Raw genomic sequence first — 22,268 nt, forward strand, 5'->3', positions numbered from 1 at the left:
CTGTGCTCTGCAACAAGAGATGCCACCACAATGAGAAGCCCAGGTGCTACAACTAGGGTAGTCCTCGTTCATCACACCTACAGAAAGCCTGCCCACAGCAATGAAGACACCGCTCAGCCAACCAGAAAAGAAACACATGAAAGGAGAACTAGTGAACTGGAATATAGATTTGAAGAAATCACCCCAAGTGCAACGAAAAGCTTAGAAATTATGGAGTGGAGAACTGACAACCTTTTTAATTAAAATTCCCGAAGAAGTTGACACTATTGGAAGAGAAAATGGCTGAGAGTTTTCCAAACTTGATGAAAAACATGGATTCCTCAGACTCGGGAAAATGAACAAACACTGAGCAGGATAAACACAAACAAATGTCCAGCTATATTTGATGCTAAACATCAAAACCAACAGAAACCCTTTTAAAAAGCCACAGGCAAAAAATGCACATTGTCTACAAAGAATGACAACTACACTGACAGGAGACATCAATAGTAACGATGGAGGTGGGGTGGAATATCTTCAAAGTACTGAGAGAAAATACATTCAACTTAGAATTACATGCCCAGTTCACCTTTAAGAACAGAGTAAAAGAAAAAAAAGATTTTTATATAACTAGTAACTGAAACAGTTTAAAATCAATAGACTGTCAGTGTATGAACTTTATAAAGGATGCTCTTCAGGAATATAGGGAGAAGGTCTAAGATAAAAGAAGAAATGGTGTGCAAAGAGATGGACAAATATGGATAAATTTAAATACTATTAAAAAAAATTAAGTCCCATTTGAGAAGTTAAAAAAAAAACCACTAAAATACAGAACAAAAAACATTTACTGTTTGCATTATTCTTCTTTATAGATTTAGGTACAGCTTAAATACACATACTAAATTTTAAAATAGCACTATAGCAATATTTGTCAAAATCCTCAAACTCTCAGGAAAAAAGCAGTAACTTTTATCAGTATCCGCTAGAAATAAGTTTAAAATTCAGGAAAACAAAAGTAATTTCTTAATTATAGACATCTCTTACCTACTCCACTCATATCCACCTATATACCCCAACACATGTATCCAACTAACGTCAAAAGCCAGGTCCATGGCTCTAGGTGAGAACTAAAGGTATTCCCATCAGCGTAAGGGAAAGACAAGGCTAATATTTATCACCACCATAGTTAATTGAACACCATTCAATTAAAAACTTATTCAATGCAATTAGGCAATATAACAAAAGAAAAAAGTATAAATATTAAGGGAGAAAACTAAAATCATTATTTGCAGATCATGAATTATTTCCCTAGAAAAAAGAAGTCCACTGAAATTAAAAAAAAAAAAAAAGATCAATAATGACTAAAGAAAAAAAAATACAATCACAATAGCAACAACAAAAATATCTGAAAATTTTTTTTCAAGAAATATAGAATGTAAGAAAATTACAAGTTCTCTAGGGACACACAACAATTTAAATGAAGTACAACAATATTTAAGGGCTTCCCTGGTGGCTCAGATGGTAAAATATCTGCCTGCAATGCAAAGATGAATCATTCAACAATGATACTGGGTTAGAATCTTGCCAAACATTTAGGAGGGAAAATAAAGCTATGCTCTTATTTATTCTGGGTGGCATGAGATTATTTCATATGTAATCAATCTCAGTTGCTTAAGAAAAAAAAAAAAGAAATCCATAAATGCACAAAAGGAAAATTTAGGAAATTTAAAAAAATCATCTTGGACCAAGAAAGACCCTTCCAAACGTATTTCTAAAGCTGGATATAAAGGAAAAGACTGATTAAGATTTATCAATACAAAAACAACTTGAGATTACACTTGCCATTTCAAGACGTTTTCTTTCCTCTCTCTTGAAAGCCACTCTCCAAAAACAAGGAAAGAAGAAGCAAACAAACTCTACCTCTGATAGTGCTAGAAGATTTGCAACTCCCAAAACAGTTAATGAAAACAGCTAGCAGACTGAATGTTAAACCTGAATAGTTATGGCAAGAGACACCAATGAGAAGCAAGCCAAATGATCCTGCAGAACCCTGGAATGATACAGAATACCCCAAAAGCTGGAGTGGGGATGAAATCAAGAGAACTCTAAAATTCTAAAATAAATGACCGCTGAATTGCCAGGTCTCCTTTCCCTACTGCAGTCAGATACCTATGCTTTTCCCACTATAGGAGACAGAAGGGTTGGTCTTTGGAGATTCTGAATCAGAGATGTCCAGATTCAGGGAATCACACAGAAAGCGGTATAAACTGAAAACAGGGATTAAGTGAAAGCCTTCAAGTCAAAATGCTCCCCCATTCAGTTCCCAAATGCCTCCAACCCAACTACCTGAGAAAATAACTACAGATAATGACCTTTGGGGGTCCCCAATTTAAAAACTGTCTGGCTATCCTGATTATCCTACAGTTTAGTCCAATAAATGAGAAGACCACTCACATACATAGTATTATCAATTTTATAATAACACACTCTTATAAATATGATTCACAGATGATATGAAATATTTGTTTTCAACAACAAAAAGAAAAAAAAAAAAACCAAAGGCAAAAAAAAGAAACCAAAGAAAAAAAGAAAAAAGGAAGGCAATACAGGAAATGCAGGCAAGATAAGAAAATATTAAAGGCATTATAATGCTACTCTGGAATAAGATATTATAGCCATGAAATAAGAGAATAAAACTCACAGAAATACAAAATAACTGAAATAAAAGTGCTAAAAGAAAAGGCTATTTCCAAGAAAATAGAAAAGGCAAAGATGGATAGGAGAGACAAGAAAAGATGACAGACTCAATCCCTAAAAAATCACAATATCAGCAATAAAGAACTGAGAAATCTGTGGCTGAATAGAGAATGCCAGTGTGATAACTAAAAAAAAGATGAAAACCAAGGTACATTACTGTGACCCTTCAAAATACCAGGGATTAAAAGAAAATAAAGTGTTACATGCTTACAAGGAGGCATACTAAATAAACTGGCATCAGATTTCTCAAAAGTAACACTGGAAGCTAGTAAACAATGGGAAATGCCTTAAAATTCTAACTGGAAATGATTTTTCAACATAATTCTATACCTAGTTTAACTATCCTTCAACATTTTATGATAAAATAAAGATGTGATTTGTCAAATTTCCAAATATTTACTGATCATATACTCTTTCTCAGGAAGCTTTTAAGGATATGTGCAATCAAACAGAATTTAGGAAGGGGAAGACGTGCGTTTGAGGAAAATAGTGAAATCTAACTTAGGAAAAGAGTGAAAGAACATCCCAGGATGGCAGAGAAGTCCCAGGATGAGAACTGTGTCTTAAGTTTACACCTACAATGCAAACACTTCATACTGAAACAGGCAGAAAGAAGGCTCTATCAACAGTGTTGCCAAAGAAAGAAAAGCAACAGATTGTTTAATTGTACAATTTTATTAAGTGGCATTTTACAGAGGGGTTGGAACTCAAGTCTGCAAGTCAAGAAAAATTAAGTGCATCAAAAGAGAATGTGGCAAAAAATGTGCTCCAGGTGCAACAAACCAACATTTTTCTTCAAAAAAGAAAATGTGATCACAGTACACTACTTAGCTCAATTATTTTAAAAGGAAATAAAACACATAAAATGAAAGTTGCTATACATGAAAGGAGACAAAGTCTAATTTTTTACCTTCTATCCCAGGTGTTCCTATAAAATAACGGATGGGGCTAAGTTCCTTCCAGATAGACAGTTGAGAATCCCAATAGATTAACTATACAGAAGGGCTAAGTCTCAAGTGTTTCTCCCTGGCTGCCCCATCTGATCCAATCTGAAAGGTTTTAAGTCCATGAGAAACTGGCTAGATGATCAGGTTATAAATGGATATTAAGGAAACTTACTTATCACCATTTTAAGGCATTCGGGATTGTCTTGAATAAGTGGTTCAGCTTGTACTGTTTTACTTAAGAAATTCTTTGAGATAAGAGGAAACCTGACTTTAGCAAGGATGTCAACCATAAAAGGCTGGCGATTAGGTTCATCATATTTCAACCACCTGACTGCAGCATCATAAACCTAAGGGGAGAAAAACAGCATGGTAAAATTTTCAGATGGCAGCAGCACTTCCAATTACCTATGTTTACTCTCCCAGTGAAGGGAAAGAATCTCATTAAGACATAACTGCTTACCCCAAATATCTTATTCAGATACTTGTTTTCATCCCCAAATACCCATCTTTACTTCAGAACAGTTTACACAATGCTCTAGAGATTCTTCTAGGTAATATGCTTTATAGAACTTACTACTACTGCATAATGTAATGATAAGGAGGATGTTGAATACATACTTTTAAATTGCTTTTAAACAAAATATAACTTCTGTTTTGGAAGGAGATATGATATACATTTCCCACTGAAAAAAATCTATTGATCAATGCTAGTTTCAATATATGCTTATATGGTACCAGGAAAATGTGTTATTTCCTCAGAGGCCTTCTACCCCAAGAGATATGAAGGTCATCTAAGATTTTGTTTCAATCTAATATTCCTGAATTATGAACTGATAGACCTATGTGCTTCCCACAAACTTTATGATATAAAAATTCTATACATATAGAAGGAAATTAGAGTATTTATGTAAGAATTGCTTTCTAAAATAAATAATTCCTTTAACTACCAAAAAAGTGCCAAGTTTATTAACATAATTTGATCTACAAATCACTAGTTTAAACACACTGAAAAAAGTCTAGTATTTCATATACCACATACTTTTAGGTCATATTAATAAGGCCTAAATTTAATTTCCCCATGAGTCAGTTAAATTTTTTATAGGAATTAGTCTTTTATTTTTTTTATTTTTATTTATTTATTTTTTTTACATTATTTCAAAACTGTAGTTCCCATATCTCAAAATTTTGATGAAAGTTACATGACACTGTATTTATGACAGGCCTTAAATAACCACTCTCATGCATTTGGGACTGCAAGTTCAGACAAGTTCACATCATTATTACATTCCTTGGGTTTACAGAGGGCAAATTTTATGATCCAAGAAGTACAGTCCAGCCAAGCAGGTAAGTGGGTTCAGATTTATTGTGAAGATGCACTGTTCCACCCTTTTCTGTAGCCTATGATACAAGTCCAGAAGTGTGTGCATTTAATAAAATTAATGGAAATTGTCCATTTCAAATTACCCAAGCCATTGGATGCTCAGAGTATCATAAATGAGTAAATGAAACCCAAAGATAAAAGTCAAACTTTATACTGCTAAAAAATTTCAACTTCCACCTCCATCACTGAAGCATTTATTAGTTACCATCAGGTGGAAAATCTGACCAATATGGGTTTTATATGCCTCTTTAGAACTTGTACACACTAGTTTATATTGCTAATAGTAAATAAAAGCTGATGTTATAAAGTAAGAAGAGGAGTTGTAGTCACTCATTCCCTGACTCATTCAACAAACATGTCATTAGTGTTTAAGTCCATTAAGCATAGGACTATACAGATGGAGGGCAGGGCTCCTGTCCTGCCAGGGTTCACTTTTGAGTGACAATTTTAAGGCTAGACAGGAAACCCTGAGCAACTGAGAATTGGCTGATTGGCTAAGCTAGTCTTTTATTTTTAAATAAGTTCTTTATTGGGATAGTTTTTGATTTACAGAAAAATTGGAAAGATAGTGTAGAGAGTTCCCATATACCCTGCACTTAGATGTTAATTGGTACATTAGTATAAAACTCTCATCATAAATAACAAATAAATGTTGATACATTAAGGTCCATACTTTAAAAAAATCCTTTAGTTTGTCTAATTTTCTTTTTCTGTTCCTCAATTCCAAAGAAGATACATTACATTTAGTCATCTTATCACCTTAGGCTCTTCTGCTGCTGCTAAGTCACTTCAGTCGTGTCCGACTTTGTGCGATCCCATAGATGGCAGCCCACCAGGCTCCGCCATCCCTGGGATTTTCCAGGCAAGAACACTGGAGTGGGTTGCCATTTCCTTCTCCAATGCATGAAAGTGAAAAGTGAAAGTGAAGTCACTCAGTCCTGTCCGACTCTTCACGACCCCATGGACTGCAGCCAACCAGGCCTCTCTGTCCACGGGGTTTTCCAGGCAAGAGTACTGGAGTGGGTGCCATCGCCTTCTCTGTAGGCTCTTCTAGACTATGACAGATTCTCAGACCTTCCTTGTTTTTGACAATTTTTGATAGTTGTGAGTTCTAATCAGTATAGACTGTCTCTCAATCTAGGTTATCTCATGATTAGGCTGGGGCTATAGTTTTTTTGGGAGGAAGACAGAGATGACATGCCAGTCTCATTATATTAAGGGTATGTGCTATCAACATGGTATCACTGATTTCCATGTTATATAATACATTATCACAAACTTTTTGACTTAAATTACAAAGAAGGATGGGGAACTGAAAACAGAGATTAAATGTCTGCATATTAAAGCATTACCCCATCTAGCTCCCAACGCTGCACCCAGCTTACACCTCTGACAGTTTATATGACAGTTCTGGAGATCACAGTCCAAAGTGGGTCACACCCTGGGCAAAAATCAAGGTGTCAGCAAGGCTGCCTGAAGGCCTAGAGGTGAAACCATTTTCCTGACTTTCCTAACATCCAGCAGCCATGAAACAGAATTTGGAATACTCTAGTGTAAATACTGTCTCTCCTAATATGATTTTTTTCTTTGTCATGTATTCAAAAATGAAGTGTAAGAAATTCATAGGAACATTTTTACTAAGAATAATGTGGGAAGGCAATTTAGTTACCTGATCCTCTGCTCTCACAGTCAGAGTGTCCTGGTTGAGGAGATGTGTAACTCGCTTGACATCAAGTTGTAGAAATTCATCAGTTTTATAAACTTCAGTAAAATGCTGATGAATAAAGTCATCCGCAGTTGCTTTCAATTCAGGACAGTCTAGACACTCTGCTAATACACTTATACCTGAAGATAGAAAATAAATGAACCAAAATACCTTAAAGATACAGTAATTGACTCTAGGAAAATGAGATAATAAATTTCATAAATCTTTTCCATTGATTTGTCTATTGTTATGCCAGCATGATATCATCTTATATGTGGCTGAATTTGGTACTTGGTAGGACAGACCCTCTTCAATGTTTTTTCAAACTTTTCTTGGCTACAAGTAAAACATTTTCTCTTGCAAATAAATTTTAAAATAAGCTTATAATGTTCTACTTTTTAAAAATTCTAATATGTCTTCAATTAGGGTTGCTAAATATTTGGATTACTTTAGGGACAGTTGACAGATCTCCACTTAGATTTTTTTAGTGATCTTCAATGTAATTAATTGATTATTAATGTTATGTATCAGGAATCTGCAAAATACTGTCCATGAGCCAAATTATTCACCTCTAGCTGTAGCGTCAGCAGCTAAGAATATTTTTCCTATTTTTAAAGGGTTGTGAAAAAAGGGAGAGTAGGGGAGAGAAAGGAGGGGAATGTACTAACCAATAAGATGGCATGCTATATACTCATGGTAAGCAGTCGGCTACATATGAATGTTTAGGCTCCCAATAGGGAAATGATACTATCACCAAAAACCAGTATTTATTTATTAATTAATTTTTGGCAGTTGAATTTGTGGTTATTATATAACCAAATAATCATGTGGATCAATAAAATATGAATGTGAAAAGTAGTTGTTTCTATGAAGACTAATTCTAAGGTGTTAAGACAGACTTGAAATAGCTCACATCAAGCATGACCAAGACAATTGATAAAATCTAAGAAAACACTGCAAAATTCTAGAAGGATTCTGTCATCAGACTTCTTGCTGAGTTATCAATTTGTTTTAAGGAAATTAAGAATAAAAAATCATAGATGATATATTATTGGTGTGACTTATGTAAGACAGATTTAGGTAAAATCAGTATTTATAGAGTTGGGCTTAGCATCAAACAGTAGCAGATTGCTATATTTATATTACACTAAAATGCAATCTTTACAATTGATAAAAACCTTTAACCACTTACTACATTAATGAAATTTAAATTAGCCAACTAACTACTGTTCTGATTATGCCAAATAAGGAAATTTCTATTGTTACCGTATTTTTTCTTGACTGCACTGATGGAAACCTTCAGCACCAAATAAGGAAATTTCTATTGTTACCATATTTTTTCTTGACTGCACTGATAGAAACCTTCAGCACAAAATTGAACACTAGCATGTTTCCATGCAAAGACTATTTGCTATCAGTTTCAGATACATATAGATTAACTATTTTATTTCTAGTTTAAGAGTTTTCATAAATATAGGAATGAGTACTGAAATACAAAAGTGCCTTCAGCATCTGTTGCTATGGCTTTAAGTATTTTTATATAAGTATAGCATGTTGCTACTGCTGCTGCTAAGTCGCTTCAGTCGGGTCCAACTCTGTGCAACCCCACAGACGGCAGCCCACCAGGTTCCCCCGTCCCTGGGATTTTCCAGGCAAGAACACTGGAGTGGGTTGCCATTTCCTTCTCAAATGCATGTTAGCGTAGTAAATTATGTTTGTTTTTTTAACACTGAATCATTCTGGCATTTCTAAAGTAAATCCTTGCTCCTCTTCCTATACACACAAAAAATCATTGCTGAGGTTATTTTTTATTTTGGAAAATGCTGATACAGTATTTTATGGCTTGTTTCTGCTGAGGTTAATAGGTTCTCCCTAAAAGCAGAGACATTACTTTGCCAACAAAGGTCCGTCTAGTCAAGGTTTTTCCTGTGGTCATGTATGGATGTGAGAGTTGGGCTATGAAGAAAGTTGAGCACCGAAGAATTGATGCTTTTGAAGTGTGGTGTTGGAGAAGACTCTTGAAAGTCCCTTGGACTGCAAGGAGATCCAACCAGTCCATTCTGAAGGAGATCAGCCCTGGGTGTTCTTTGGAAGGAATGATGCTAAAGCTGAAACTCCAGTACTTTGGCCACCTCATGCGAAGAGTTGACTCATTGGAAAAGACTCTGATGCTGGGAGGGATTGGGGGCAGGAGAAGGGGACGACAGAGGATGAGATGGCTGGATGGCATCACTGACTCGATGGATGTGAGTCTGCGTGAACTCTGGGAGTTCGTGATGGACAGGGAGGCCTGGTGTGCTGCGATTCATGGGGTCGCAGAGTTGGACATGACTGAGTGACTGAACTGAACTGAATCTCCTCTTTTTTTTTTTTTTTTGGCTATTACAAAAGTTTATTTAACAAAAAAGTAAGAAAATGTACACAACCCAATTTTTCTGGTAGTAAAATGTGGAGAGGGGACACATGGAAGCGTTGATTTCTCTGGTGAACACAGCCATTGTTCACACTCGTTCCAAGGCTTCTAACATGATGATACTATTTCCTCGTATTACCACCATTCCAATATTGTTCTGTTGCCCACTAGTTGCCATCTCCACACATTCATCTATCACAAGATTCATAAAGGGATCAAATCCCCACAATATTCCTTGGACATGTCTGCCACCATTTAATTTTAATGATAACTTCTTGTCCATAAATTTCTTCAACTTAGGAGGGTGTGCTTTGCTCATGTCTACTCCACTGAATCTCCTCCTAAAATATATTCCTGCAAAATTTTTTAGTGAACATCTCAAGATTAAATAAGGAAAAAAGAAGATTAAATAAGGATACTTAAAACCATGCCTTTTTTCTTTATTAAAATACAAATTAAAGTGTTTTTTTATTTTATTTTATTATTTTTTTAAAGTGTTTTTTTTTAATAGGAATCTCATTTCTTACCAAGACAGTTTGAAGCATCAACTTGTTCTTTCAAAAAATCAACACACATTTTCTTCACAGGTTCAATCTGGTACTGATTTGCTGCATCTAATAAGGACTGAACATTGTTGCTATTCACAGAAATTCTGTAAATAAGGTGAAATGAATATCAATTTCCTACAATTTATTGTTTAAATAATACTGTGGTAAAATGTATCCTACTGGCCCCTAAAATTAAACAAAAAAATTAAGATTTTTCAGCCTTTGAACTAGTATAGCATAGGATCCTCAAACCCCACCCCTACTACCCTTATAGTTTTTCATTCTGAAGAATGTGGAACACACCAACTTGTTATAATAATACTTTTCCATGGCAGATCCTGACCTTACTTCTCCACAGCAGAAATGATCCTTAACTTACCTAGCTGTATAAGCAAATTCCACAAGTTGTTCAATAATGTCAGGTTCAGCATCTTTGAGCTCCACTTCAAAGGACTTTGATTCAAGCATGTTAGCTAATACAAAGAGAAGAAACATAAGTGGCATAAGTACTTCCATGAGTCTAACTGAAGAACCAGATCATTCTAGGCTGTGTTAAATGTTAGAGAAAAATAGCATGACAGACACCTCTCTGAAAGAAAACACCCTAGAAAGCCCACCCACCACTGCCCTATAATAAATGCAAATTAATTCTCCATACTTGAGATGTGCCTTAAAATATTAGTCAATTAGTGTACTTAAAAAAAAAAGGCCAAGTAAACAGAAAGACATAAATCTAGATTCAGTATTTCCCCAACTCCTACATTAATTTGGTAGCATTCTCTTAAATTGCTATGGGAAAAATGCCTCTGATACAGCTGGAACAGACCTATAAAAACAATGACAATTAAATATACATAGTCAGCTTTCAACAGCAAGGCTCTCATTCTTCCCCAAAACCCTAGTAGGTAGCCAGGGCATTAAAGAGAAAACTTGAGGCAGATATATTATATAACTTGATCAAGCTCATAAGCAGTACTAAGTAGAAGAACCAGGACTCGGACCCAATTCTCAACTCCAAAATATGGCTTTTCTTAGTATGTTATATTTCATTTTTCATTTTATTTCATTTAACTTGCTAGATAAAATGCCATAAGACTTATCTGCTCCTTTGCCTTTTCATCTGAGATTAAGAAAAAAACCCAGTATTCAACTAGAAGCTGTACATTCATTAATAAACACTTAGGGGCCTTTAGGGCTAACAAAAGGACAGGTCTCCTTCGAGCAATCATCACCATGACCACTCTTCAATCTCTTCACTGTTCTATGGCCTTAAGTGCTTTTAAAACTGGCATATTAAATATGAAAATGGCATATTTCCATTTAGACTTCACCTAAATCTCAGAAAAAATATTATGTTTCATCTTCAGATACTTACTTGTGAACATTAAGTTAAAAAAATGACTGGCTGCAGCAAGGACAACACGATGAGCAGGTATCTTTCTTTCCTGGACCATAAGGATCACATCACACAGCGTTTTCTAATCAAGAGAGAAATAAATACAATTAAAAAGGGCTCAATGGGAATGGCTAGGCAAAGGAAAAAACAGGTGCTGACCAAATGCTTTATCTCTATTTTCCATTTAAATCCAGTATTTCCCCAGCACAGATCTTGTTTATAATGTAAAATCTATTTACGAAGGACTTACAGAGTTGCTGTCATGAGTTTGGTGTATCAAAATCTGGCACTAAAGCTCCCAATAATCAGAAAAAAAAAAAAGATCTTTAAAATCAGAAAAAAAAAAGTACGAACCTTTGCGGGAAGCCAATTTTTTATTTTTAATCTGACACTAATTCTAAGATGTTTCTCATAGTGAGATTTTACGGGGACATTAAATGACAACGTCCTTGGTGGTTTTTCAAACAAAACAATATACTTTTAAAAAACTGTCCTTGATAAAATGTAGAGTACACACTGCATTTTCCAAGAAAGTTGCCTTCACAGACCTAACCCGAAACAGGAACAACTCAGAACATAGAGTAGATGAACCAAGTGTCCACTGAGCACTCTTTCCTTAAATAACACTTCTCTAATATGCACTTCTGATAAGACCTGGAGAGCAGCCAATTTTAAATTGTGATATCTAACCAAGGGCAAATGTGTCACTGTAGGTTACTGAAAGAAGGCAAATCTAGATTGTATACTTAAAAGTGTTAGAAACATGGGGAACATTAAAGTTTAAGATTTACTTTACTTACTTAAAGATGAGTTTCAAGAAAAAAGAAATGTCTTATTTATCAAATAAAATTTCAATTTCTTAATGAAGTTAAAGATATAATGTATAGATTTGGCTCAGAAAAAAATATGTAAAGCACTCTCTTAGGCACTGGGAATACGAGGCAAATAATATTTTCAGAGTAATAGTACTCACAAATCTCAATAATGGCCCAATAGCTCAGAAGATATAGAATTTTGCAAATTTAGGTATTTTACTAAAACTACTGATAATAGTTTCTGATAGATAAATCACTATTTCCTACATTACTATTCCACGAATAAAAACCCAAATAAGATAGTAACACTTAGAATGAGAAAAGAATGCGTCCCATTTTTTTAGAACCCTAAAAATGGGTTCTTAGTGGGCTAAGAAATGAACATTTCATTCTTACAGCTTACTTAAGGACTTTTTTTTTTTTAAGCTTCCCTGGTGGTGCAGACAGTAAAGAAACTGCCTGCAAATGTGGGAGACCAGAGTTTGATCCCTGGTTTGAGAAGATCCCCTGGAGAAGGAAATGTCAATCCCCTCCAGTATTCTTGTCTGGGGGAATTACATGGATGGAGGAGCCTGGTGGGCCACAGTCCATGGGTTCACCAAGAGTCAGACACGACTGAGCAACTAACACTACTAGGAACTACAGACTATTGCTTAGACATTATATGCAGATCATAAGTAAAGCCACTGTTACTCCAATAATGTCTTACATTTTTATTTCCATTTATTGGGGAAGGGGTACAGAATAGGCATAGCTTGCAGGTGATTTTGCTGCACCAAAAAATACTAGGTTGCAAAACCAAGCCAATTATTTGGTTACCATCAAAAACAAGCTGATCAAGTTTGCTTAAGAGGAAGAAAGAGAAAAAGACAGGGAGAAGTGAGGGAGGGAAGGAAAGAAAAAAAGAGGAAGAAAGAATACTGACAGAATAGCAAGCAAATTAGATAGGAGAGGGACCTATGGCTGCTGACGGGAAGTTCCAGAAAATGTCAGGTTAAACTGAAAAGCAGCAAAAAACCTTCCCAAGGCATACTTGGGGATGGGAAATGTTAGTGCAGTGAATTAACAGACACAGAAGAAGTCAGGGAAATCAGAGGGCTCTTTGTACAATTTAGTCTTAGTCTAAGATTAATCTCTAGCTGGATATAAATGTGTACAGCAAGTGGGAGGAGGTGAAACGGGAGCAATCGTTTACATCCAAATGGTCCATTTATTTGACTGGACTACAACAGATTAATAGGTCCTATTCAACAAGAAATGGGACTGACCTAAAGAGAGAAGTCCCTCCTGCTATCTATCCTTGAGGAAGAAGGGTATGCACAAATAGGAAATGGGAAGAGACAGAGACTCAGGAAGCTGGAGAATGAAAGCCCGAAGTGAACAGAACAGAAACTTAAACAAAACTACCTTTTGAACAACATATCTTCACTGGATTAAACAAACCAAAAAACCTTGCAATTTCTGTTTATGTCCTCCCATATTTGTTAGATCTTTGTATTTATTATTTTCAGCTTTTGAATCTTAAGTCTCTTATAAAAGCATAATTTTTGTGTAACTTTGCCTGAGGGTCCCACAAAGATAATTTTTAATAGAGTTTAACATAATCCTGTTTATCACTAATAACTTAATTTCATTTTACATATGCTATCTTTTTAAATGCTATTTATTATTTCCTTGCTATCTTCATTTTTTTTTTTAACTGTCAGTTGTTACTTTGGTCACATATTCTTTGCTTTTTTTCCTCTTTCAGGGACTTACATAGAGTCTGTCAAGTATTTGCAAACTGAGTCCAGCAGGGTATTGTTCTAGGCATGCAAGAAGGGTTCAAGAACAATATATCTATTAATGTAATTCATCATACTGATGGGTTAAAAGAGAAATTTTTCACATAGAAAAGCTTTAATATATGGCAAAAGGGTGTGTGATAATATTAAAAATTCATTTCCTAAGATTCTTTAATAAAGAAAATGATGTGTCTGTATGCTTAAGGTCATTCATCAGAATCAACAGCAAACATCACATTTAATAGTGAAACAGAAGAGGCATTCTCATTAAAGTTTGAAATATATATATACACATATACACACATCCTGTCACATTTTTCTGGAATTTTTAGCCACATCAGTACAGAAATAAAGATAAATCAATTTAACACTAGAACTCATATTGAAAGTCAGTAAAGTAGCTAGACAAAGAAGATAAATATGAAAAGGCAATTAGATGTAATATGTCATTAAAAAAACCACACAAATTAGAAAAAAAATCCTAATCACAGCAGTAAGAAAATAATTAAATATCGAGAAATAAATCTAAACAATGTGAGGGACCTACATTAATGGGAATTTGGCATATGATAAAGATACCATTTCAAGTATGTGGTAAGGAGGTGGGGCACAGGTAATGGGTAATGTTTAAGGCAGTGAAGTTATTTTGCTTGATACTCTTAACAATGGATATATGTCATTATACATCTGTCAAAACCACAGAATGTACAAAAAACGAACTCTAAGATACACTATAGTTAATAATTTAACAAGGCCTCATCCAGTTTAACAAATGCCTCACACTCAGACAAGATGTTAATAAGAGGGGAAACTGGGGCAAGGGGATGAAAGGAGTAAATGGAAAGTACTTTCCGCTGAATTTTTCTGTTAAAACTGCTCTAAAAAAAATTAAGTTTAATTTAAAAAAGGTGGTGAGAGATTTGATAACTGACAAAATGGTATTGGAGTGGCTGTTACCAATTTATGAGAAAATAAATAATAGTTTTCTCTCTCATAAAGTGCTCTCTCTTCCTCTGGTGAAGGTAAGTACTGGGAAGGAAGTCTCAGTCCTTTTCTCCATCCGTCGCTGGTAGAAGAGTGACTGCAGGATGAGCAAGAGCATAGCAGAGGTCACTGACCACACGGAGCCAGGTCTCCCAGCTCACTCTTCCAGGAATCTGCTCCCCCAACAGAACTGAATTCACTGGGACAGGCTTGCCTCCGTCTGTGGCAGGAGAGGACTGTTTCCATTCCTCAGCTGCTCTGCCTCAGATTGGGTGGGAAAGTTTTTAGTTAAGGGGGAGAAGAGGAGGAAGCCCACTTTATGCTCAAGTCAAGGCCATGCTCACTAGTCTTTCGCCATTAATTTATGTCTCCTGTGTCTATTTCTGAAATATTTAGAACCAGAGGAAGAGGGTCCCTCAAACCACTATGGATAGACACTCAAACCAAGGCAAACAGCAACTCTGGGGCTGCTTTAGGGTTTGCAAGTATTAGGCACTTCTGTGGGGAAAGTCCTTTGGCTTGAAAAGACTCCCCTCAAAACTCCCCTAAAGGCAGGCATTTTAGACATGCGTTTGTGGAATGACCTTTTGCTCTCTTTAGGTAGTTGCCAGACAGGCCTGCAAAAAGGCACTTTAGGTTCCTGTAAGTTCCACAGCATTGCATGAGGTTCTAGCTTTCTGCGGTATGTGCTGGCGTTAGGAGAAGGCATGCAAGCAGCAGTCCCAAATTCTGTTCTTCACTGTATCCCAAGGAGAGGACTGAGGAATGACTAACCTTTGGATTTATGTGGCTTGTCAACAAGGTTCTGCAATCAGTCCCTCCCAGCGTGAATTCAAGTTGACCCTGGGTACAGATCCCTGAGTAGACTGTAGATTCAACTATAGTTGGGTGGTGGATTTAAATCACTGAAAGGATAAATGAAAATGGAACCCTTATTACACAGGAATAAATCATCATTTTGGATTGAGATTTACTAGAAAAGCCTCAGGGAAGCCCAGAAAAGCCTCAACAAAGCAATAATAAACCCAAAGGTTAAGAGAAAAAAATAATTTACATGACTTTAGAAATCTTTTTTGTTCAGAAAAACAGCACTGGGCTTAAATACATGTATAATCAGGATAAGGCAAGTGGGAAAGTAAAAGAAAAACAAAGGAACACACCTAGATTAATAAAGGAGAAGATTTCCTTCCTTAAGGGAAATATATGACAAGCTCAGTCAAACAGCTTTGAAAAGAAAAGCAGATAAATTTTGGTGCAACTGATCTTTAAAAGATGAGATTAGAGGGGAAAAAAGGTTACTTTTGTTGTTATTTATTCAATGAAGGTGATGTGGACCAAAGAGATATATAACAAAGGAAGAAAGAATTCAGGAGACTAAACAATCTCTCTCAGAAAGAAGTTTGACCTAGGAATTTTTAATAAGATTTCTTTTAAAGCTAAAGGTAAGAAATCAAACACATAATTAAAGGACTGCCCTCGAAAGACTGGGACAGTTGTAGTAGGTGATTACAGTAAGTTCAGAGTGATTTGAAAAGGGGAAATGAAGATCAGCAATAACATACTGCATGCATTATTAAATAATCTGCAAGGTGATCTGGTCAGAAGACAGGAATGGTAAATGCTCTAGTGAAACATATCTGCGAAGTTCCTGGAAATTAAGACTATGGGAGAGTACTAGGTCCCATTAAGGGGAGCCAAATAATTCAGACCTGTTAGATGCCGGGCTTCCCCGTAATTAAAATTACCTTACTGAGGGTGGTTAAGGGTTGGCAGTAAACCTAACACAGACCTCTTATATTTTCTACCATGGCGATGTCTATAGACTTTGAAAGGCACTAGAAGTAGGTTAGCAAAACATCTGGGGCCAAAATGAAAAGGAAAAGAGGCATTTGATCTCAGCAATGTTAGCTCTACAGGATAGGAAAATATTCAGCTTAAATAGGTTAGCTACTCAGTTGGGGTTGTCTGGAAGGAACAAATGGACACAAAGACACCGCCCACTTCGACACAAATAGGAAACAGAAAGGAATGCGTCTGCTACCACCAAGTTTTCCAGGCCTGGCAAACAAAAGATGAAGAAAGGCAAGGTTTCGAGGAGCACGTTGTAAAGGGCCACGGGCCTTAGAGGAGTCTGTTAAAGGTCACGATCCAGCTGAGACGAATGGAGGGGAAAAAAAGAAAAGGCTCTTCCATGAACTAAGATTAATACATAGAAGGAGATTGGATCACTCTGCTGTACGCTTGAAACTACACCGTAGAGTAACTATACTTCAATGTATTTTATACACACATATATGTGAATATATAAGGAATTTCACAGCAGGTGAGGATTGTAATGACACAGAGGTGCAGAACAACCAGGAGGATCAGAACTGCGGAGGATTCAAGGCCACAAACTGCTCTGCACAACCGCCCATTACGAATTCGAATCCCTCTCCTCCCAAACAGGAGGGAAGACTTTGTCACTAGACAAAGCTCAACTATTTTGGCACCGAGTTGCCAGGAACACAAGGTTCAAATAAATGAAAATTAATCCTAAACGTGCAGGATGGACCACAAGGAGAAAAGAGAAACTCTAGCAGAGTCAGCAGCTGAGAAACTCCGCTGGCAAATTTCCATGGAAAACAATGTATCCTATGCCAACAAAGCATTATCATGCATAGATGAAATTCCTTCTCCAGTAAACAGTGTGCCCATTAGCCTCCTCATCAAAGTGATTCCTCCAGGCTGAGTTTAGTCTTAGGGTCTATCAATTACAGACAGCTGACAAAGGCTAGCAGTCTGTCAAAATCAAAGCCAAGATTTTCTTTGAAAACTGTTTCACCAGAAACAAAGTTTCTGCTCTGATTTTGGCTGGCAACAATAACAGTGGGTTAGGACCATATTATATTGTGTCAACATCTTTTCTATTTATTGAGAGATGGGAGATGTGCTTGTATAGTTTCAAGTTTGTGGGGATGGGGGTGACACTATGCTAATCTTAAGAGTCCTGAAGACCCTCTGCCATACTGAAAACGTGACACAAACTACTCTGAAATTGGAGAAGTTCTGGAAGTGCTCAATTAACAGTCTATTCCGATGGAAGACAGCCTACACTGAAGGTGCTGGAGAAGTTATCCTGACTTGACCTTAACACTTAAGTGAATGCCTTATGGCTGACACTCAGCAGCATAAGAAAATAGGGAGAGCAGACTTTTGCATTTCAACTGCTTTAACTGACAGGGAGATTACACATGTGGGAATTCAACAATAAGGGGGTTCATAACAGACAGACTTGGGGGATTTTGTTGTTAGTATGGAATTAGAGTACTGTCATTTGTTCACTGCAGACAATCTACAGAGCTATGAATGACATCTTGGCTGAGAACAATTTGAGATGAGAAATGAAGTGCCCTTCCAAGTCTAGAGTTAACAGATATCTACCCATTCCACACCTTTCTGCATTCCACAGCTTTCTGGAGTAAAAAATTAAATAACTTCCTGCACCATTCACCGTTCTTCAGAGGCTACACAAAGGAACAGTCAATTGGTAGAGGATGCCCTGTCAGCATCTGAGAACAAAGCACTCCCTGTGCCAGTAACAGAACACCTAGAAGACAAAGCAAACCTGGGAATACGAACTCACAGTACTGTGTCCAGTTAACGTCTGTGAGAGAGCTGGTGCCTGGTTCAGCTCTCTAAGATTCTCAACTCAGAGAGTTTATCTGAAGATCAACAGCCAAATGAGACATAATACAACACCCTACTGACAGACGAGCAGCTACCTAGTAATCCCCCATAGGCAGCGCTTCTCTAGTGAAATAAAGTTGGAAGACGAGGCTTTGCTTGAGAAGAACACCTTGTAAATTCCAATAATCTAAATTTTATAATCTGAATACTCATGTGTCCTGCAAGAGGGGCAGTGGGGAAGACGGCTGGGCCCAAGTCCAGCATACAGAGTCCACCGTAAGACACATCTTACCTGTCCTATTGAGTAGATGGGGAACTCAAGCAGAAGTATGTGAGGAATCTCATCATTAATAAAACAGCAATGTCTTTTGTTCTAATTTAATTTTACTAGCAACTTCGCTCTTGTTGGGTAAAATTAGGAAGACAGATGTGAACTCAAGATACCTTGTGCCTTTCCTTTGAGAGAAGTGATGATCAGAAATATTCTGTTCTCAATACCACGTAGACACAGAGAGACAGACACACACAGTTTATTCTTTTTTCGGGGAAAAACCTTTGATCAGTGGTTTTCAAAGCTTTTTCTTTAAGCAGCTGAATCCATTTTCAAGTGATTTGATTTCATTTAATTTGTACAGACAGAATGGTTTCTGGCCAGAACTAGCCTGGCAACCAAGGTATGGAAGAGGCTCCCCTCACTAATACGCTTAATGATTCATTTACAAAACTTTTGTTTCTGATCTCAGCAATTAGTCCTTCTGGAGGTGGGTTGCGGTAGCAGTTTAGAGATTTGGGGACCCAGAAAAAGAATCATTTAATCAAGTGATAAAACAGCATTTCCATAGAATTCAAAGTTAAAACTGTGACCTGGCCATTTTGGCCTCCTTGTGCCACTGGGTAAAAAGTTACTACAGTGGGGTAGGTGCCTGATCCTGGCCATCAAGAAAAAAAATTGTTGCTCTTCTCCATGAGACAAAAGATGACTGGAACTCAAGGGACCCCCATTGGATTCCTTCTGGTTGTTGGGAGAAACAATCCTCTTTGGTTCTCGAGTTCCTGGACATGCTAAGAATGCAGGGTTCTGTCACTTTTTACCCAAGCCCCCATTTCTCAGGGTTTTCCTGGCAGAAAGTGACCATGACGGTGAGACAATGTCTCCCTTCCAGGATAAAAAGCAAGCCTGTCTATGGTTTGCTATAAAGTTGGCAGATTCCTTAAACTCAGTGCTCATTTCTTAGCTCCAGCACAAACCCACTGTGTGTGTAATATCCATCCAGGCCCCACCACGTCACCCTCATAGTACTTCCGGGGCAAGGGGAACTGGTGCATACACACTGACGCTGCTGATGCTGTGTGGCGAATAGCCAGGTCTGTGGCCCCTGGCCTAGGAGTCTCACGTCTTCTGCCAGCATCCATCCAACAGTAACAGGCTAACTTAGTCAGCTTTTAAGTAACATAAAATCAGATCCCAGAGGTAACACTGAAGCTGCCAAATGTAGCAGTAAATATAAGACTAAAGTAATCCTATACAGGGAAGTCCGAAGGTTCAAGATACCTAGGAAGAAAAGATCAGGTTACCACCCCATCAGATAAAGAAACTTGAGGGGCTGGCTAAAGACAAAGAATAGGATGGCCAGTGAAGAGAGAAGTCACAAATACAACAATTAGTAAACCATGACAAACAATGAATGTGGCTTCTACTTTTTTCTTTTTTATAAAATATTTACATAATAGTTGCCCTTCCCCTCTAAGATCATATAAACCATCAATTATCATATATAGCCCTTAGGATCTTCAAGTGACTTAGAAGGAATGGATATCACTAAGTGATCCTGGAGTTAGACACTATAAGTGAAAAAAAATTTTGGTGGTATATATAACTGAACTGATACATATTTTTAATTATAGGAATGAGAATAAGAGCATGCATGTTTGTACTGGACAGCCTAAGGCAGAGGTCATGGTGGGTATTTGTGGATTCTGGCAATCTAGCTTCCAATTTCCCCCTCCTATTAGAACTCCAAACTCTCATTTCTGGGGGAAAAAATCCTCATTATGAACTATCCTGGAGAGAGGGCAATTCTCTGAGCCTGCCTCTCATTATGGAACCCATAAGTCAGACAGTTCTTCTATTCACTCCGTAGCAAAGACCTAATCTGGCAAACAATCAAAGGCCAGCCAATTAGACACCTACTTTCAGGATTTTGAAACCTGAGTGAATGATGGAACACTAGGGCAGAGTGTTGGGGATGGAGACGTCTTTATAGTGGCACGAGCTAGTCGTCAAGACTGTCCCTGCATTGTAACCTTGGCTCTGGGGTTTTTGCAGCCTAGTTACCAAAGAATCCCTTGTTCCCCGTTTGCCAGGCCTGCTCAGCTTCCAGCCTGCGGTGAATGCAGAAAGCTCCCAGAAGTCTCTAGACAGAAACTCCCTCAGTCTCTTGATTCCAAACATACCCACCTACACACTTACCAACCCTCTTTTCCTTCCTAGTCCTATGGAAGAGGGACCATCCTCCTTCCAAACGAGATTACTCACCTTTACTTCGGACTTCATCTCAGGAATTATCTATCAACTACCCGTTCTGTCTCACAAGAACTCAACCTCTCCATCTCAAATGAATTCTTCCTACTAGTTTTCAAACACACATACATCTCCCATTTAAACAAATAACATCAAAAGCCTTCATTTGACTCCCTCTCTCCGTTAGGGTCAAATTTCTCAAATGAACTGTCCCCATTTTCTGATAACCTACTCACACTAATCTGACTTCCATTCACAGTCAATAAACCCCTCTTTGTTATTACATCCTACAAGCATTTTTAGATCTTATCTTACTGACTTCTCATAGGCTTCAAAATTTGCCATCTTCTTTCTGAAACAATTTCTTCTCTGAGTCTCAAAACTCTCACTTTCCTCCTACTCTTCTGGCCATTCCTTTTTTGTTTTCCTTACAGGCTCATTCCCGATCCAGCCTTTATCCTAGTCTCTTAACTCTCCACAGCTTCAGTGAAGTTATCTTCTATCTGCAGGTAATTCATAAATTCATATTTTTAACCCACAACTCTCCAGACTTGTCAACTCAGATACCTCAATGTTTCAGCAGCACTGTGAATCAATTAAAATGCAAATTACCTTTTCCTCAAAGCCTTAATCCAAAAAAAAAAAAAAAAAAGCCGTGGCCCATTTCTAGTATCTCCTCTCTTAGTAAACAGTGTCATGATCCATTTAGTTATGCACTCTAGATAGAACTCTGGGGATCATGAATGACATCCTGTACAGAAATCCTCAGCATTCAATCACCACCTTCACAAAAGCAAAAAAAGCAGCCAACTTTTATTGAGAACTTACTCATTATCAGGTCCTGTTTTAAGTTATCTTGATTATCTAATTTAGTCATCACAACCACACAGGATGGTTATTATCACTAACCTGTTGATCTTACCTCCTAAATCTCTTCAATGTATCACCTTTGCTGAAGCTCCAATACCTTGGCCACCTGATACAAAGAGCCGACTCACTGGAAAAGACCCTGATGCTGGGAAAGGTTGAGAGCAAAAGGAGAAGGGGGCGGCAGAGGATGAGATGGTTAGACAGCACCACTGACTCAATCAATGGACATGAGTTTGAGCAAACTCTAGGAGACAGTGAAGGACAAGGAAGCCTGGTGCTGCAGTCCATGGGGTTGCAAAGAGTTGGACAAGACTTAGTGGCTGAACAACTTCACTGATATTGCTGTTGCTGCTCTCACCTCTGTCCAAAGGACCATCTCACTGGGAACTTCTGTTTGGTCTGTCAGCAAATACTGAGTTAATTCACTTAATTCACAGAGCAGTCAATTATTTTTGTCAAAAGAAAAGCTGATAACACCTTTTCCTCCTCTCACAGACAT

General features: G+C 37.2%; 1 protein-coding gene across 10 annotated transcripts in view; it reads right to left on the bottom strand.

Moving 5' to 3' along the window:
* KLHL7 (kelch like family member 7) overlaps positions 1 to 22,268 on the bottom strand; it is a 56,499-nt gene that overhangs the window by 28,538 nt on the left and 5,693 nt on the right. For 8 of the 10 annotated variants that reach the window (XR_015162816.1, XM_086397369.1, XM_086397372.1 and 5 more), the window contains exons 2-6: positions 11,106 to 11,208; positions 10,110 to 10,203; positions 9,710 to 9,834; positions 6,734 to 6,909; positions 3,856 to 4,030 (exon numbers count right to left, since the gene is read on the bottom strand). Coding sequence is in view for 9 of the 10 variants with exons in the window: in XM_086397369.1 (XP_086253495.1) it covers positions 3,856 to 4,030; positions 6,734 to 6,909; positions 9,710 to 9,834; positions 10,110 to 10,203; positions 11,106 to 11,208 (673 nt within the window). In the remaining variant the exon portion in view is untranslated. Of the gene's footprint in view, positions 1 to 3,855; positions 4,031 to 6,733; positions 6,910 to 9,130; positions 9,537 to 9,709; positions 9,835 to 10,109; positions 10,204 to 11,105; positions 11,209 to 15,483; positions 15,618 to 22,268 lie in introns of those variants that run through there. The other 2 variants (XM_086397370.1, XM_086397380.1) reach the window with 2 other exon arrangements.

Source organism: Bos grunniens, chromosome 4, assembly GCF_055505025.1.
Source record: "Bos grunniens cultivar Pamir isolate PY7600 chromosome 4, Bosgru_T2T1.0, whole genome shotgun sequence".
Classification (NCBI taxonomy): domain Eukaryota; kingdom Metazoa; phylum Chordata; class Mammalia; order Artiodactyla; family Bovidae; genus Bos; species Bos grunniens.